This window comes from Gracilinanus agilis, chromosome 1, assembly GCF_016433145.1.
Source record: "Gracilinanus agilis isolate LMUSP501 chromosome 1, AgileGrace, whole genome shotgun sequence".
Taxonomy (NCBI): domain Eukaryota; kingdom Metazoa; phylum Chordata; class Mammalia; order Didelphimorphia; family Didelphidae; genus Gracilinanus; species Gracilinanus agilis.
Genome location: NC_058130.1, coordinates 725,973,852 through 725,991,813, shown reverse-complemented (window position 1 = coordinate 725,991,813; position 17,962 = coordinate 725,973,852). Strand labels below are relative to the sequence as shown.

Below are 17,962 nucleotides of genomic sequence, written 5' to 3'. Positions count from 1 at the left end.
CCATTGAGAAAGACTCTCGGTTGGCCTCCTGGTCTGGTGTCCCCCAACCCCAATTCATCCTGAACCGAATAAGTAAAGGTCTGACCATCTCTAGGAGTTGTTGCTCCCTAAGGAGACTGAGACGACCGAACAACAACTGCCTCTAGCCTAAGCTACAAAATCCTCAGTTTGGCATTTAAAGCCCTTTTATCCCCTAGTCTGAGTTCCTAATACTCTTCATGCACCCTCTCTATGGCTGTTCAGTTGTGTCTGACTCTTCATGACCCAATTTGGGGTTTTCTTGACAAAGATACTGGAGTGGTTTGCCATTTCCTTCTCCAGCTCATTTTACAGATAAAGAGACTGAGGCAAACCGGGTGAAGTGACTTGCCTAGGTTCATACAGGTAATAAGGCTGTCTTTGTGGTCCATTCCAGTTGGTTGGGCTCTGAGCATGGCATTCCAGGCTTGCACTAGTGGTCTCTCATGTCCTAAAAATGAACTCCCTCTCTCTTCATCTCTCTGCAAAATCTTCAGCTTCTTTTTAGGCTTGGTTCAGGCGCCCCCTTTCACAAAAGACCTGTGGTCCTCATTCTCCTGGCTGCTAACACTTTCTCCTTTTGAAATGACTTGGTATTAACTAGTATAGGGCAGTTAGGTGATATAGTGGATAGAGTGCCAGGCCTGTAGTCGGGAAGCCTCATTGTCTTTCCGAGTTTGAATCTAGCCTCAGTTACTTACTGACTGTATGACTCTGGGCAAGTCACTTCTCCCTGTTTGCCCAGTTTCCTCACCTGTAAAATGAGCTGGAGAAAGAAATATAGCAAACTACTCCAGTAGCTCTGCCAAGGAAACTCCAACTGGGATCACAAAGAATCAGACACAACTGAACAAGTACATTTGAATCCTCATTTCCCTACCTTGGGGGCAGTAGCAACTGTCTGGTTTTGTCTTGGTTGACTAGCGGCCCAAGCAGTGGCTCACATGTAGATGGCCCTTACTAGATATTTGTTTTTGTTTAAGTTTGGTTAATTAATTAATAATATTTTCCCATGGTAACATGATTCATGTTCTTTCCCTCCCCTCTCCAATGAGCATGTGTCATTGATCAAGACCTATTTCCAAATTATTAATATTTGCACTCGGGTGATGGTTTAGAGCCTACATTCCCAATCCTATCCCCATCGACCCATGTGGCCAAGCAGTTGTTTTTCTTCTGTGTTTCTGCTCCCACAGTTCTTTCTCTGGATGTGGGTAGCATCTTTCTCATAAGTCCCTCAGAATTGTCCTGGATCATTGCATTGCTGCTATTTACTAGACATTTGTTGCAGATTTGTTCTCTCCATCTCGTCACCCCTCTCCTAAGATACAGGATTTCTCTTCCCCATCCCCAAGCATTTGACATCTTCTCATTTTTTCCAATACTCTGAGAAGAGATCAATAAAGATCCTCAGAACGGTGTTACCTCCAGCACAGATCTCCCTGGGCACACTTGGTCTGGTCTAGCTTCTTTTCCCATCTTTATTGGCCATCCTGAGCCATAAAATGAGACATCTCTCCCCGTTCCCAATCTTCCTTACTCTTTAAGATGATTAAAAGTAACTTTTTCAACAAGTAAAGAAATATCTATTGCACTGTATTTTTTTTAGCTACGTGACTCTGAGCCCCAGTTTGCTCATCTGTAAAATAGGGATGATATATATTTGCATGTCCTACATAACAGGGCTGTTGTGAGAAATGGGCTTTGTACCACTTAGAACTATTTCTCATTACCTCTCCTGGGGGGATTCCCAAGCACAAATGGTCCACAGCTGGCTTCTTATGGCCTGGATATATCTGGCAAAGCATGGGAGAAGACAAGAGAGGAGACCACTGCAGACACGTCCAAGGACAAAGATGAATTCCAGGCATACCAACACACACCTGCCCCCAGTCTCCTGGTTCTCCACCTCCCAATGGGGTGAGTATTCCATGAGGATCCACCAGCTTCCCTGGTAGCAGCACCCTCACCTTGGTCAGGTCCTTCAGCACTAAGACATCTTTCTGGGTGGCCCCCTGATGAACCCGTTCCCGCTCCTTCTGCACATCCTCATCTTCTTCTTGGTCCTCCTCCTTTTTCAGCAAGGACTGAGGCTTAATTGACCTTGGGCATACACACAGAGCAGGTGTACAAGCAGGAGGCAATCTCTTCCTCCTTATGCTCCCCAAAGTCCCAGGCTTCTTCCCTTCAAACATTTACTAATCTTGCAATACCCATGAGCTCTTGGGAACCTCTCTCCCCTTTTTCATCCAAATCTCAAGAGTCTTCTCCCCATCTCTTTGTTTTTTTAAAACCCTTATTTTCTGTCTTAGAATTAATATTGTATTATTTCAAATGTAGAAGAGTAACAAGGGATAGGCAATGGGGGTTAAGAGACTTGCCCAGGGTCACTCAGCTAGGAAATGTCTGAGGCCAGACTTGCACCCAGGTCTTCCCCACTCCAAGCCTGACTCTCAGACTTCTGAGCCACTAGCCACCCCCCTGCTCCCCATTCCTTGTCATTACTTCCCTGGTCTCCATCCCCAGGCTCTCCCTAGATCATTGCTCCTTGTTCCTGACTCCCAACCTCCCTGGGGCTAACCTGGGTAGAATCCAGCCTCGGTTCTGCAGGAAAAGAGTTATGAGAAGGAAGATAGGCCCCTGCACCCCCATAGCAAATAGGTTCTTGCCAACCAAGTTCCAACTCAGTGGGGACACGAATTCATCATCTCCTGTGGAGAAAAGGGAGAATATTAGGTAGGAGCTTTTCTCCTACACCTGGACCCTGGCCACTGTAGCAGGACGGGTGAGACAGGGAGAAAGGGAAGCAATTTCCAGCCCCAAGAATTCTGCCTTGTCTCATCTCAGTTTCTTAGCTTTAACAGATTCCTTCATTTCTCTAAAGCCCACCACAGCTCCCTACTGCCAACACAGTTAGGAAATATCTGAGGGCAGATTTAAACTAGGCCCTCTAAAAAAACCACCTTTTTATGTCTACTTTTATATTCCAAGCACTTAACACAGTGCCTGGCACAGAGTGAGAGAGTGAGATGTCTCCACCCTCCCTATCTCAACCTCCACAAAGCTGAGTCCTCAATCAATCCTTTTAGAACATGTTTGGTTTCAGGTCCCTTCACCTTCCTGACTGGCCTCCTCCGGAATCCTCTCCAGATATTCCATGTCCTTAGACTGAAGGGCCCAGAACTAAACAGGACACCCCAGTTGAGGTCTGTACAGGGCACAGGACAGCAGGAATAGTCAAACTCAGATCCCATAACCCCAAACCCAGGCTTCTTTCTATGGCTTACAAAGGATTTCCTTCACAACACCCCCAGAAAAAAGCTCCTGAAAAATTATTATTGCCATTCTATAGGCAAAGAAACTAAAGCTCAGAGGTTAAGAGATACATCTAGTTATACACAGTTATTAAGTGGGGGAGCCAGGACAAGCAGCCAAGCATCCTGGCTTCCAGCCTAGCATTCTTTCCACTGCCCAATAATGTCTCATAAAGTTTTGCCTCCTTGTGATACCTGCTTTGAATGGCTGACTAGGATAGTAGAAAGAGCCTGGGGCCCCTAGCTCTGATATTAATTTTCTCTGCAGCTGTTAACAAGTCATTTCCCTTTTCTAGACCCTCTGTAATATGAGGGGGTTGACCCGGGTCAAATGTTCTTAACCTGGAATCCAAAAATCCCCCATGAACAGAATTCAGGGGGTCCTGAGACTTGGATGGGGAAAAAAAACGACATCTTTATTTTCATGAACCTTTAGTGAAATTTAGCACTTCTTTCAATGATTTAAAAACCTGATCCAAAGGCTTCATGAGCCTGCCAAAGAGATCTATCTATACACAAAGATTTAGAACCCCTGCACTAGAGTCTCTAAATATTTCTTTAAAAATTCCTCTTGGGTCTGACTGTTTTAATACTTCCATGTGATCCCTGGGAATTCATCCCTTTTTGGAACTTGGATAGAGCTTAATATATCTGAATTTTTGGCACTGATCCGTCTTGCCTGGGTCTTTCTTGTCCTACCCATGCAAGTTCTGTCTCTCCTATTGTGAGGAGAGACCCCGCAGGGAGAGGGCACCGTTCCACTCCCAACATCCCGACCCAACCTCGGGTTTCGTCTGCCATCGAAGAGCTATTATGTCAGAGCTGGGAGGCCTCAGGAAACAGAATGTCCGAGCTCGGAGGGCCTTAGGACAGGGAATATCAGAGGTGGGAGGGCTCTTAGAACAGAGAAATGTCAGAACTGGGAGAACCCTTAGGCTAGAGGAGGTCAGAGCTGGGGGGACCCTTAGGACAGAGGAGGTGGGGGGTGGCTTTAGAACATGGGATGCCAGATCTGGGAGGGCCTTTAGGATAGAGGAGGTCAGAGCTGGGGTGGGGAGAACCCTTAGGATAGAGGAGGTCAAAGTTGGGGGGCCCCTTAGGACAGAGAACATAAGCTTTGTCTCAGCTGGTTGAGGGACACACCCACCCAGGTACAGGAAGGCATCTGACATAGCTTGGTTCCGAACCATGTCAATGAGCCCTCGGCCCAGGCAGAAATGCGGGAAAATGAGGAAAATTTTCTTCAGGACCCGGTTCACATATTGCAGTTTCTGTTTGGGCAAGGAGCCAGGTCAGCGGACCCTCAATACAATTCTCCTTTACCCTCAGGTACACCTAATCCAGAGATCTAGCCACCCAGCTCTACTATGATGCCAACCACCAAGACCACCCAAACCTCGTTGGAAAGGAGCTCCAGGACAAAAGTGGTCATGCTGCCATTGATGCCAATAAAGAGGTTGAGACAGGTCAGGATCACATAGGCTGTGCTGGGTACCGAGAACAGGAAGGAGGCTGGGTACATGAGCGGAGTGATGGACCAGCTGGAAAAGGAGGAAAGATGCCATGGGTGTCATGGAAGCCACGCCAACTTGTGGGAGGGAGATAGGCATCGCGGGGCAGACGGGTACTCTGGGGGCACCACGACGGCCTGAAGCCGAAGAGGAATGGGCGTGATCGGGAGAGATCGATCAGTGGCACCACAGACACGGGCACCGAAGGGAAGAACAGGGAACTCTGCGTTCGAGGGCATTTGGGGGAGCGGGCGGCATTAAGAGGGGAACAGGGACCTCACCCATACAGCAACAGCAGCAAGAGGAGGGCAGGCAGGTTCTGTGAGGACACATACGCCTGCTGCTGGAAACCCAGGAAGATGAACACGACGAGTATTGTTGGTATCAGGTAGTTACACTGTGGGGGCAGGAGGTGGACCGGTCACCAGTGGCCACCTCTCTTCCTCCTGTCACCACCCCACACCTAGGTGGTTTTCTCTGTGGGACGGTGGGTCTCCCCAGATTCCAAGAATTCTGGGTCAGCCGGGGAAACCTGGCACTGACTTGTGTGCCTTTGGGCAAGTCTCTTATCTGAGCCCTGCAAAATAAGAAGGTGGGCTCTATCCAGGCCCAGCATTCTGTTTTAAGAGCCCTCCCCACTCTGACATTTCAAGATGGAAGGGTTTCCAAGAAGGGCTGGGAAAGACCTAAAACCAACCTACTCTAGCCCCATACCTTTCTGTTCTCAATTTCTACAGCACTGAGCATAAATGATTCAGAACTTGAATCTATCTGTCTCTGACTTAATCCTCTTTTTTCTCCATGTGACTTGTGCCTGCAGGGAGACTCTCAGCTTCCTGAGGGCAAGGTCACGCTTTCCCAGAAGAACCACAACATGTCAGAAAAGGGAGGAACCTCAGAACCCAGAATGTCAAAACTTGGAGGGACTTCAGAAGACAGAATATCTGAGCTGAGAGGGCCCTTAGAACAGGACTTCTGATGGGGATTGGAAGAACAAAGAACAGAGAATGTTATAGTTGGTAGTACATAGATGATTATCAAAGCTAAAAGCAACCTTGGAACACAAAATGTCATTGCCTTAGAACACAAGTTGTCAGAGCTAAGAGGTGTTAAGACCATCTGAGACCCAGAGCAGAAGACAACATAAGGTCTGGGGTAGAACCCAGGGTTTCCAACCCCTTGGCCCAAGGTTCTATCCTGAACCCTTCCCCTACCCCCACCCCCCATCTTACCATGTCCCAGGCAAAATTGCCCAGCCAGTAGAGATTTGGAGGCAGGCCTGCTAGGAACTGTAGGTGCTTGGCTTGGCTGACTCGATCCTCAATGAGGAAGAGCACAAAACTGGCTGGGATGAAGGACATGGCAAAGAGCACACAGATGGACACCAGCACATCCACTGAAGAGGCCATCCTGGGAAAGGGTCAGGGAGGTTACTGGGCCGAAGTCAGAAGCAGGAGAAAATCACAGACACAGAAAGAACAAGGAAGAGGTGGAGGGCTTCCACTTGGGTTTCCTGGGAAAGAGAGTTTTGGAAAAGGGCACTGAGCATGGGGCTAGAGGGCATTAGGTGATAAGGTCAGAGGTTATGGGATAAAGGCCAGAGGTGACATTGGGCTAAAGGAATACATGATTAAAATCATAGGGCACAGGAGGTTGTCAGGCCAGGGTTAAAGATTATAATGGAATAATGGTTAAGATCATAGTTTATGGGGGAGGTCATGGAAAACAAGGTTAAAAGTCAGAATAAAATGATTATAGAATTGAGAGTCAAGAAGGGACCTTGGATATCACTTGGTCCGACCTCATTTCAGAATGAGGCCTTTTCCAAGATAACATAGCTGGTGAGCAATAAGGCTTCCCATCATCAGACTCTAAATCCAGGGCTCTTTCCTCAGCACCATGCTGAATTGGGTAAAAGCTAGAGGCCCTGCAGGTGAGAGTTCAAAGATCATGGAGGCTGGAGATCCTAGAACCAATCAGAGTAGAACTCTGGAAGGGTAGATCATGAAGGGAAGGGTTTCTTAATCTATTCTATGTCCTAGACACCGTTGACATGCCTGGGAAGCCTAAGGGACCCTCCCCAAAATGCAAAATTACAAAGAAAACCAATTATACAGAAATATAGTTATCAAAATATTTTAAATACTCTAAGATCCTCTGATCTAGGTTAGTCTCATTTGTTTCCAGAAAAGGAAATGAGATATAGAAATGGGAAATGATTTGCCCAAGACTGCACAGCAATAAAATAGAAGAGTCAGGATTCTAACCCAGATATTCTTACTACAAATCCAATGCTCTTTTCATTACTTCATGCAGAAGGGATGGGAGGCAATAAGACCTCAGAAAATAAAAAGTATCACCACCCACAATGAAAAGAGCATCCATAGGGCAAGGCAGTAGAACTCTGGTCAATTACAGGCAGTCACTATGGCCACCAAGCTACCTTTGGTCAATTACAACAGTCACCATGGCCACCATGCTGCCTCTGGTCAATTACAGCAGTCACCATGGCCACCAAGTTCTGGTCAATTACAGCAGCCACCCTGGCCACCCAGCTGCCTCTGGTCAAATACAGCAGTCACTATGGCCACCAAACTGCCTCTGGTCAATTACAACAGTCACTATGGCCACCAAACTGCCTCTGGTCAATTACAGCAGTCACTATGGCCACCAAGTTCTGGTCAAATACAACAGTCACCATGGCCACCAAGCTGCCTCTGGTCAATTACAGCAAGTCACCATGTTGCCAGTGGCAAAGGGCACATCCCTTCTTTCTGTTAGCAATCAATAAGCTACCTATGGCTTGGGACCTTGTAAGTGACTTTGTTAGGAAGTGTTTATGGGCTCAAAATAAAATGGTGGGTCAGCTAAGTGGCACAGTGGATAGAGCACCAGGCCTGGAGATGGGAGGTCTTGGGTTCAAATGTGACCTCAGATACTTACTAGCTGTGTGATCCTGGGCAAGTCACCTAATTCCCATTGCTTAGCCCTTATTACTCTTCTGCCTTGGAACTTAATAACGATTCTAAGACAAAAGGTAAGGGTTTAAAAAAACAGGAACATAAAAGATTGCTCTATTGCAAAGATGAATAATATGGAAATATAGGTATCAAGTGATAACATTTGTATAACCCAGTGGAATTGCTTGTTGGTTGGGGGAGAGGGGCAGGGGTGGAAGATAATCATGTAAACATGGAAAAATATTTAAAATATTTAAAAATGAAAATAAAAAAATGAATGTAGTGACATAATAAAGAAAAAACTTAGCTCCCCCCCAAAAGTAACAACAAAATGTAGCCACAGATTTGAAAATAATGAAGAGAGGGCAGAGTCTTAGGGTAAATACAACTCCAAAGGGAAGAGGAAGCAGAGAAGGCAGAGGGCCCTGGACACAGACCAGAGGGGCCGAGGGCCCTGGGCACTCACAGTGTGACCTCCGAGAGTTGTTCCTTGGTGAGGCTGAGGGGATGGTTAATAACGGTGAGGTTGTAGGCCTGGGGGTCAGTCCCTGGGGGCAGGTTAGCTCGCAGGAATCCATTGTTCATCAAGTTGATAAAGGCCACCATGGAATGCCATCCCTTGTTGTTAAACCAGACCTGGGACAAGAACTTCTTGTCACTGCCCCTGGCCAGGGCCTCAGTTTATGATGATATAATAATGAATAGGACGATAATAGACACAGATAGACAATGCTGGTGTGGTATTTTATATAACGTTAACTCATCTGAGCCTCTGTGAGCCATATACTATTATTATTCTTTTCACTTTACATGCATTATCTCATTTGATCCTTACGAGAACTGGGGGAAGTAGGGGCTATTATAATCATCCCCATTTTACAGATGAGGAAACTGAGGCTGACATGAGTTAAATGACTTGTCCAGGGTCACACAGCTAGTAAGAATCTATAGTGGGATTTAGGACCATTGCTAGAGGGCTGGAGAGGCTCTCAAATTCAATCGCCTCCTTTTATAGATGGGAGAAACTGAGGCCCAGAGAAGAGAAGGGGCTTGCCCAAGGTCCCAGGCCAATGCCGGAGCTCTGGGAGCCTGGGAGCTAAGCCTGCAGGTTGCTCTGGCAGATGGATATTCAATAGGGAAGGCAGAGAAAGATGAAAGTATAAAAAGCCCAGATGAGCTGTAACGCCTTGGACAATCAGAGAGCTCTCCATCACTGGGGAGGCCTTAAGCAACAGTGGCTTATTGGCAACACTGTCCAGGGATTTTTGTTGGATAGAATGTCCCAAAGCCCCATCTTGCTCTGAAATTTGGTGAACTCTTTGGAGATGCTTCTTGTTGTATTGGATAAGGAATGGAGCTTAGAGTCAGAAGCTCTGGATTCAAATTCCCCCTTAGATATTTAGTAGCTGTGTGACCCTAGGCAAATGATTCCCTGTCTGTTTGCCCTGGGTTCTTCATCTGTAAAATGGAAGGGTTAGACTTGAGGTCCCTTTCAGTTTTGTTTTTCTAATTTAAAGACTTTACCTTCTGCTGTCTTAGCATCAGTACAGCATATTGGTTCCAAGGCAGAAGAGCAGTAAGGGCTAGGCCATGGGGGTTAAGTGACTTCCCCAGGGCCACACAGCCAGGAAGTGTCTGGGGCCAGATCTGAAGCCAGGACCTCCCAAATCTAGGCCTGGCTCTCCATCCACTGAGCAACACAGCTGCTCCCTCCTTTCATTTCTAAATCTATGACCCTTATCCAACCCCTTCATTTTGTAGAGGAAGAATCTAAGAGCCCAAAAATGAAAGTTACTTGCCTACAAGTAAAATTTGAATCTTAACTCCACAAACAGCCTTGTCTCCAAGATAGCAGTAGATAGAGCACTGAGCCTGGAGTTCAAATCCAGCCTCAGTCTCCTGCCAACAATGTAACTCTAGGTGAATCAATTAGCCACTGCTTGCCTCTAGGTCCTCATTTTAAAATAAGGATAACAGGACCTACCTAGGATCGAATGAGATAATATTTTAATTTTAGATAATATTTTAATTTTAAAGTAAAAAAAAAAGACTCAGTACAGTCTAGGCACTATATAAATATTCCTTTCCCTTTCCCCTATCAGTCCACAGAGCCTTTCCAGCCTCACAGCTCCTGCTCCTCCCTGTCTGATCCTGGCTTTAGAGAGCTGGAAGAGGACTGAGGAAGAGTTGCTCCCAGGCCTGGGGAAGGGGCCTTAAGAGGCAGCCCCTTGAGCACCCACCACGCACCTCCACACTATCATGTGAGTCTACTTTCTTGACCCAGGTGCTGAGATTCTGAAGCAGCTGATGCACCACCTTGTTCTGGGGAGAGAGGGAGGACAGTCAGAGACCCCTCACCTGATTGATGCCCCCCCTCACCTGCTCTCCCCCACCTTTTCTCTCTCCACACCAGCCAGTGCCCCACCTAGTCACCTGAAAGCCATAGAATATGCTTTGAAGATCCTCGATGGTGTTGAGGATTTCTTGTTTCTCTGTTCCCATGTTTGGGTTCGGGTTACCCTCCAGGGAGAAGCCCCCATACCTGGGAATGAGGAAGGCCTGTGCTCAGAGCCGGCCATGGGATCTTCCCCAGCCTCCACTGCTCTGCCCTCGCCTCTCTACCCTCTTTGTCTATTTTTTTACCCAAGACTTACAGGTCTTCTTCCCCAAGTCTCAGCCCTCCTTCTCTTTCCCTTGGTTACCCTCTCCCCCAGCTTCTCCTCTCCCACTAGCTCACCTGATCTCACTGACATACTTCTTGGACTTTAGCCTGAGAAAAGAGAATGAGGACTTCCATCAGTCTTCCCAAGATTTGAAACCAGTTGGGGAGGGAGTTTTTCTCCTGGCCAGGAGTGCCAATAATGGTAGGGGCAGGGGCAGCCTCCCTCTCAGCCTCAGTCCCTCCCTCCTACAGGCCTGCCAGGCTGAGGAGAAGTAAGTATGTAGATGGGAGTAGATACTGGGAAAGCGCTTGGAGAATGAGGGGGCTAGAGTGGGCAAGGGATTACAATAGAAAATCTTTAAAGTCCCTCCTAGCTCTGACATTCTCTGTTCTAAGGGCCCTCCCAACTCTGACATCCTGTGTTCTAAGCTCCCTCCCAACTCTGACATTCTCTATTCTAAGGTCTCTCCCAGCTCTGACATTCTGTGTTCTAAGCTTCCTCCCAGCTCTGACATTCTGTGTTCTAAGCTTCCTCCCAGCTCTGACATTCTCTATTCTAAGGTTTCTCCCAGCTCTGACATTCTCTATTCTAAGGTCTCTCCCAGCTCTGACATTCTCTGTTCTAAGCTTCCTCCCAGCCTTGACATTCTCTATTCTAAGCTCCCTCCCAGCCTTGACATTCTCTGTTCTAAGGGTCTTCTTATTCTCTGTCCTAAGGTTCCTCCCAGTTCTGAAAGTCTATGTTGCCAGGTGGGCGGGTGGACATAACAGGTAGCATTTGGGGCACAGATGGCAATGGGGCTTTGGGACAGATGCTGAGGAGGGGGTCAGTGGAGAGGCCTTACCCCTGCTGGATGAGCCGAGTATAGGTTTTAACCAAATAGTCTGAGATATTTCTTCCTGTCAGATTCTGCATAACACTTCCTTGGCCCGTCAATATCTGTCCCAACAAGGAATGTGTCTCAGTCTAGCTACGGCCTGCCCGCCCCCTAAGCCCAGAGAGGGCTCCGTTCACCTACTCTAGGCCTCACCTGGGGAGGTGGAAGGCCCCCTGCTCCTTCTGGGCAGTTAGGGAGCATCTTCAGGACCTTGGCACTGCTGCATTTGCACTCAGGGGATGGGTTTTGCATGGTCCAGTTGCCTGTGGCCAAGAGTTTAGCCACAGCCTTGGATACTGGGGGTGTCCAGAAGCTCAGGTTGTCGGGATGGATACAGTTCTGCCTTCTGTAAGGTCACAAGAAAAGACACTGATAGATGCCCAGACGATTTCCTAGGCTCAAGACCCGTTCCTCCACCCCACCTCCTGACAGATAGACACACACACAGACACAGACACACGGAATAACTCACAGTCTCACAGCACATTAAGAATTACAAAGCCCCATAATAATCACACTGAGGTAGGGAGTAGGCAGATGATTTAAACCCATTTTACAGATAGGTATCCTGAAGGTAACAAGTAAACTAAGAGCTCCCAGTCACACAGTTAGCAAGTGGAAGAAGTAAAACTCAAACCCACCCAATTCTCCTGACCCCAATTCTAGAACTCTTTCTCAGACCCACAAGGTTCTCCCCATGATGCTGGATGCATGCCTAGAAGGAGGTGATGGTCTTGAAGGAGAAGGGGGAGAGGGAAGCAGAGAAGGGCCCTTGATGACCCACAGATGGGATCAGAGACAGTTGCTTGCCCAGGGCATTCAGGGAAGCAAGTGGCCATAGGCCCTGTCTGGGGAGAGAGGTGATGAAGAAGGATATCTGGGACAGACAGGTGGCTCAGTAGATAAAGAACCTGGCCTGTAGATGCGAGTTCCTGGGTGCAAATATGACTTCAGACACTTCCTAACTGTGTGACCCTGAGCAAGTCACTTAGCCTAGTCCTTACCACTCTTCTGCCTTGGTACCAACACTCAGTATTGATTCTAAGACAGAAAGAGAAGGTTAAAAAAATGAAGGGAGGGGATATTAGCCTGCTGGGAAGACTATTAGGAATGGACAGAAGGAAGACATGGGATGGGATGGTGTGGAGAGTGTAGAAATAGAATTGGGGAGTGCCAAGAGCCTTGGGCAAGAGGGTCAAGAGACCTAAGTTCTAGTCAGGGTTCTGGCAGTGACTCTTCATATTATATGACCCTGAGCAAGGCCTTCCCCTCTCTGGAACTCAGTTTCCCAAAGGGTCAAATGAGAGAATTAGAATAGATCTTCTAAGGCTATTCATGCCAATTCTAACATTATATATTTTCAAATTCCTCCTAGCTCTGACATTCTGGGTTCTGAGGGCTCTTCCAGCTCTGTCTAGGTTCTAAAGACCCTCCTAGCTCTGATGTTCTGGGTTCTAAGGGCTCTCCCAGCTGACATTGTGAGTTCTAAGGGTCCTTCCAGCTCTGACATTCTGGGTTCTAAGGGTACTTTCAGCTCTAACATTCTGGGTTCTAAGGGTCTTTCCAGCTCTGACATTCTGAGTTCTAAGGGTACTTTCAGCTCTAACATTCTGGGTTCTAAGGGTCTTTCCAGCTCTGACATTCTGAGTTCTAAGGGTACTTTCAGCTCTAACATTCTGGGTTCTAAGGGTCTTTCCAGCTCTGACATTCTGAGTTCTAAGGGTACTTTCAGCTCTAACATTCTGGGTTCTAAGGGTCTTTCCAGCTCTGACATTCTGGGTTCTAAGGGCCCTGCCAGCTCTGACATTCCGGGTTCTAAGGGCCCTGCCAGCTCTGTCTGGGTTCTAAGGGCCCTGCCAGCTCTGACATTCTGGGTTCTAAGGGCCCTTCTAGCTCTGTCTAGGTTCTAAAGACCCCCCTAACTCTGACATTCTGGGTTCTAAGGGCTCTCCCAGCTCTGACACTCCATATCCTAAGGAGAGTCTCGGCTCTGACTTCACTGTCCCACACTCTAAATTACAAGGCGCTCCAAAGAGCAACACAAGGCTTCATGGGATGCAAGTCTTTGGCTGGAAAAGCTTACGGGTCTGAGATATTCTTCACACAGAAACTGGGTGATGTCAGGAGGGCATTCAAAATCTGGGCATATCTAGGGTTTCCAGGGTCATTCTCACTGTAGATAGAAAAACCAATGAGGAAAATAAGCATCCCCTTGGCTACTGCCCTTCATCCCCCACCATTGCCCAGCTCAGCCCAGGCCCATGCAGCTCAGGACTCACCTGAAAAAAGAGATCTGGGGTCCAAACATGCTTGGCGTGATTTCCAGGGGTGGGTAGTGGTCAAATGTGGGCACAAAGAGGCTGATGAAGAGTGACAGGCCCACAAAGAAGGCAGGGAGCACAATCTAAGGGCCATCACAGGGATCCTTGGAAGAGGGAACTCAGGGTCCCTGAGCTAGCCCTTTATAACACCCCTCCTTCTGGGTACCCCAGCCTATCTCCCCATCCCCTCTCCATCTGCGACACCCCCTGACCTGAGCAAAAAGTCCTCGGCGACTGCGGCGGGCATAATGGAACCTCTTGATGAACAGGGCCCAGAACTGGCTCCAGATGAGGGCCCAGTCCTGCAGTTTCTCAGAGGTACTCGGCATTCCGTCCAGAGCCTGCATTTCTACAGAATTGGGTGCTCCTGTGGACAAGAGCAATCATAAAAGAATCAGGCTTTGGAGCAGGAAGTGATTTTGAAAGTCATTTAGGCCAGAGGCCTCAAACTAAATTTTGAGTCCCATGCTGCCCATACTCCAGAATTAACATGTAATTGGGATTAGATTTAATAAAATAAATAAAATTAAAATACAATATAGATAATGTCTATTGTAGTTTTCAAAGCAAATCTGCTGTCATAAAAATATGTTGCAATTTGAGTCTGAGGCCGCTGATGTAGGCTGACTTCTTCATTTGACATAGGAAAAAAACCTGAGATTCAGAGAAGGGAAGTGACTTGCCCAAGATCACAGAGCCAAAACCCAGCAGATTCTCATGACCTTGTGGAAGCAACTAAGGGGCACCATAGTGTACAAAGTTCTGGGCCTGGAGTCAGGAAAGAGACCTGAGGAGTTCAAATCTGGCCTCAGACACTTACTAGCTTTATGTCCTTGGGCAAGTCATTTCACTCTTCATTTGGAAAATAGAGATAATAATAGCTCCCACCTCTCAGGGTTGTGAGGGCCAAATGAGATAATTGTACCAAGTACTTAGCACATAGTAGATGTTACCCAAATGTTTATTCCCTCTAATTCCAAGCCTAAGGCTCTCTGTACCCCAGAGAATAATTCCTATATTATAAAGGTATTTTATTTTACCAATTACATGTAATAATAAATTTCCACATGAGTTTTCCAAAATCATATGATCCAAATGATCTCCCTCCCCCTTTTCTTCTCTCCCCTGTCTCAGAGCTGAAGAGCAACCGGATCTGGGTTATACGTGTCGCCCCGCTTTCCTGTAAAAGGGTCAGAGCCCATGCTGGGGAGGGCATAAAGGCCATCCGCTGGCATCCTCACCCGCTCTGCTGTTCTCCTTTGCGTTGTCCTCACCGCTCTCCTGGGATTCTGCTAAGATCATGGCAGATATAATCTGTAAGAGGGACTGGCCCTCCCCATCTGCCAAGGAGACAAGTAGGCTGTTGGTGGAGGGAGATATGCTACCTAGACGAGTGGCAGACAGTGGGCTCTAAGGCTTGTCCCCCACAATATGGGCAGGGCCCCAGGGGCTCATTCCAGATCCTGGTGGTCAGTTGCTGGTTGGTGCAGTGAGGGCCCCAGTCTGGGTTCAGGGCCAGGGAACACCTATGAGGTCGCCTGTTGGAGGCACCTGCCCACCTGGTTCAGATAGCCCTCCTCTTAGGGAGGTTCAGAGAATTTCTCCCCTGAAAGCCTCTTCTAGGAACACAGTAATACCTCCTGGGTCTGTATCGACTCCACTGTCCTTGGCCATCTTCATGAAGATCTGAAGGGAGAGATGAGGGGGCTGGGAGAGAGTAGGGCTGGGGACCCTGTGGGGTAGTGGGGAGATCTAGGGAAGAGACTCCTGGGGGGTGGAAAGGTCTCAGAAATAATGGAATGGTGGAGGAGGGAAGGCAAGACTGGAGGAAAGGGAAAGTGTATAAGACCCAGAGCTGGAAGGATGCTTGGAGCTTCCGCCTGCCCAGTGTGATAATGATAATCCAAACCCTGGTTCTCAGATTATTCTGAGGAGCACATTGGGAGAAGAGGGGGAGGGAGACACCAGGAGACTCCAGTCCCTTTTTCTCCTCAAAACCCCATGGAGAGTGGGGAGGCACTTGGCAATAACGGGTCAGTGAGGAGAAAGGAAGCCTGGGGACTCAGCTATCCCTACCTCCTCCAAGGTGGTATCTGAGATCCCATAGTCTGAGATGCCAAGCTCTTCCCGGTGGCTGTCCAGCTCCTGAAATAGCTTCCCAAAGGCCCCATTATGGGCACCAGCACCTGGCAGGGTCAGCACCACCTCATGGCCCAGATTTTCCACCAGCTGTGCTCCAGGGACAAACTTCTGCACAAAGGCCAGCAGTTGGACCACGTCTGGGCAACCGAATATGGAAGGAACCATAATGTGAAAGGTAGCCTCATGAGACACAGGACATCAGGACTATAAGGGGCTTTAGAACTATAAGGGTTCAAACCCAAGAATGTCCTTAGAACATAGACTGTCAGAGCTGAGAAGATCCTTAGAACATAGAATATTAGAGCTGGGAGGGCTTTCAGAACATGGAATGAACAGGGAACGTCAGAGCTGGGAGGTTCCTTTAGGACATAGCATGGAAAGGACAGAAAGGGTTGGCTCATCAGTAACTCACCAATGGCACTAGCTGGCCTTTCATTGATTTCCAGGTCATTGCTTGGGTTCTCTTCTAGTGCGCCATGGTCCTGGGGGCATAAGGGACACCATGGGTACAGGGACAGTGACATGCAGGGTCTGGACTCCTGCCCCAGGAATCTTTGGCCCTTTCCCCTCCCTTGTCCTTCCCTCTGAGCCCTGTTTCCCACCTGATTGGTCTGAGACCTCACTCTCTCGACCTTGTGGGGCGCAGGTGGCTGGTGTTTCACCAGCGTCAGATAGTAGCCTGTGTCCAGACGACTCTTGAGGAAGAGGGGGGACCCACAGAAGCGCAGCTGACCCTTCGCGATCACTGCCACACGGTCTCCCAGGAGCTCTGCCTCATCCATGTAATGCGTGGACAAGATCACTGTGCGACCTGGGAGGGGTGGCAAAATGAGAAAAGCCCTAGGAGCACTGGGATGAGGGTGTTTGGGGGTTGGGGAGAGGCATCCTCAGACCTCAAGAGTCTCCAGAGAGACAGGAAAGACAACCCACAGTAATCAGGATAGACTTTCAGAGGGAGGGGCACTGAAGATGGGTCTTGAGGGAGTGAGAGTGTGGACTGAATGGAAGAGAACATTCTTCAGGAAGGGGAGAGACATTCCTTAGAATCAAAGAATGAGAAGTTAAGAAGGGTCCTTAGAGGCCATCAAGTCCAATCCACTCATTTTACAGATGAGGTGACTTGCCCAAGTCTCACAGTCATTAGGCTTCTAAGAACTAGAAGGGTTCAAACCCAAGAAGGTCCTTAGAACACAGACTGTCAGAACTGAGAAGATCCTTAGAACATAGAATGTTAGAGCTGAGAGGGCTTTTAGAACATGGACTGAACATGGAACTTCAGAGCTGGGAGGTTCTTTAGAACTAGAAGGGTTCAGCATCCTATCCATACATTATGCTATCCCTCCATGAGTTGAGAGAGGAGCTATGAGGGTCTCCAGCAGGAAGGGGAAGAGGTTTATTCAAGAGCAACTTCTCAGAGTGCAGGTCCAACCCTCCCCACCCACCATGCCGATATTTGAGAAGCAGCTCCCAGATGTCTCGTCGGGAGAATGGGTCCACACCAGCTGTAGGTTCATCTAGGATGACGACTCGGGAGTTACCCACGAAGGCAATGGCTATGGACAGCTTCCTCTGCATCCCACCTGAGAGATGGGGATGATATTCTCACAAAGTAGTCAGGACTACCACCCTCCACCCCAACTTGGTACCCAGCATAGCCAAGAGTCTGTAGGGGAATGGAGACAAGAGTGGGAAGACAGGGAGAGAGAAGAGCAGAGAAGTACTCAGCCTCAGCTTGGTGGAGGGGTCAAAGCATATGAAATCAGTCACAAAATTCAAAATAACTTTAGAAGTCCAACTTCCTAATTTTACAGATGAAGAAACTGAGGTCTTGAGAAGATAAGTAACTTGTAATTAGTAAGAAGCAGCATTAGAAATTGATCCCAAGTATCTAGATTCTGAATCTAGGCTTCCAGGATCGAGACAAGGAAAAAAAGGTTCCCATTTCTGATCTTCTTGACAGTCTCACCCATTCTCCAAGTAATAGAGTTTAACAGAAAAGGGTTTGCCTTTTGGCAAGATTGCCAAATCAAGGCTTGATTCCTAGATCTACCAATTAAAACCTACGTGTCCCTAGCAAGTCCCTCCTTTCCTTCCTTCCTTCCTTCCTTCCTTCCTTCCTTCCTTCTTTCCTTCCTTCCTTCCTTCCTTCCTTCCTT

At 47.9% G+C, this 17,962-nt stretch overlaps 1 protein-coding gene across 1 annotated transcript in view; it reads right to left on the bottom strand.

Annotated features, from left to right (window-relative positions):
* ABCA7 (ATP binding cassette subfamily A member 7) overlaps positions 1 to 17,962 on the bottom strand; it is a 50,569-nt gene that overhangs the window by 12,133 nt on the left and 20,474 nt on the right. The window contains exons 19-41 of the mRNA XM_044685337.1: positions 17,453 to 17,469; positions 17,249 to 17,407; positions 16,409 to 16,617; positions 16,219 to 16,288; positions 15,741 to 15,943; positions 15,302 to 15,350; positions 14,906 to 14,956; positions 13,877 to 14,031; positions 13,623 to 13,747; positions 13,427 to 13,516; positions 11,497 to 11,689; positions 11,311 to 11,405; positions 10,541 to 10,573; positions 10,237 to 10,345; positions 10,051 to 10,125; positions 8,270 to 8,439; positions 6,076 to 6,253; positions 5,125 to 5,240; positions 4,729 to 4,873; positions 4,480 to 4,603; positions 2,578 to 2,729; positions 1,989 to 2,087; positions 1,752 to 1,814 (exon numbers count right to left, since the gene is read on the bottom strand). Of these exons, the coding sequence (XP_044541272.1) occupies positions 1,752 to 1,814; positions 1,989 to 2,087; positions 2,578 to 2,729; positions 4,480 to 4,603; positions 4,729 to 4,873; positions 5,125 to 5,240; positions 6,076 to 6,253; positions 8,270 to 8,439; positions 10,051 to 10,125; positions 10,237 to 10,345; positions 10,541 to 10,573; positions 11,311 to 11,405; positions 11,497 to 11,689; positions 13,427 to 13,516; positions 13,623 to 13,747; positions 13,877 to 14,031; positions 14,906 to 14,956; positions 15,302 to 15,350; positions 15,741 to 15,943; positions 16,219 to 16,288; positions 16,409 to 16,617; positions 17,249 to 17,407; positions 17,453 to 17,469 (2,680 nt within the window). The remainder of the gene's footprint in view (positions 1 to 1,751; positions 1,815 to 1,988; positions 2,088 to 2,577; positions 2,730 to 4,479; positions 4,604 to 4,728; positions 4,874 to 5,124; positions 5,241 to 6,075; positions 6,254 to 8,269; positions 8,440 to 10,050; positions 10,126 to 10,236; positions 10,346 to 10,540; positions 10,574 to 11,310; positions 11,406 to 11,496; positions 11,690 to 13,426; positions 13,517 to 13,622; positions 13,748 to 13,876; positions 14,032 to 14,905; positions 14,957 to 15,301; positions 15,351 to 15,740; positions 15,944 to 16,218; positions 16,289 to 16,408; positions 16,618 to 17,248; positions 17,408 to 17,452; positions 17,470 to 17,962) is intronic.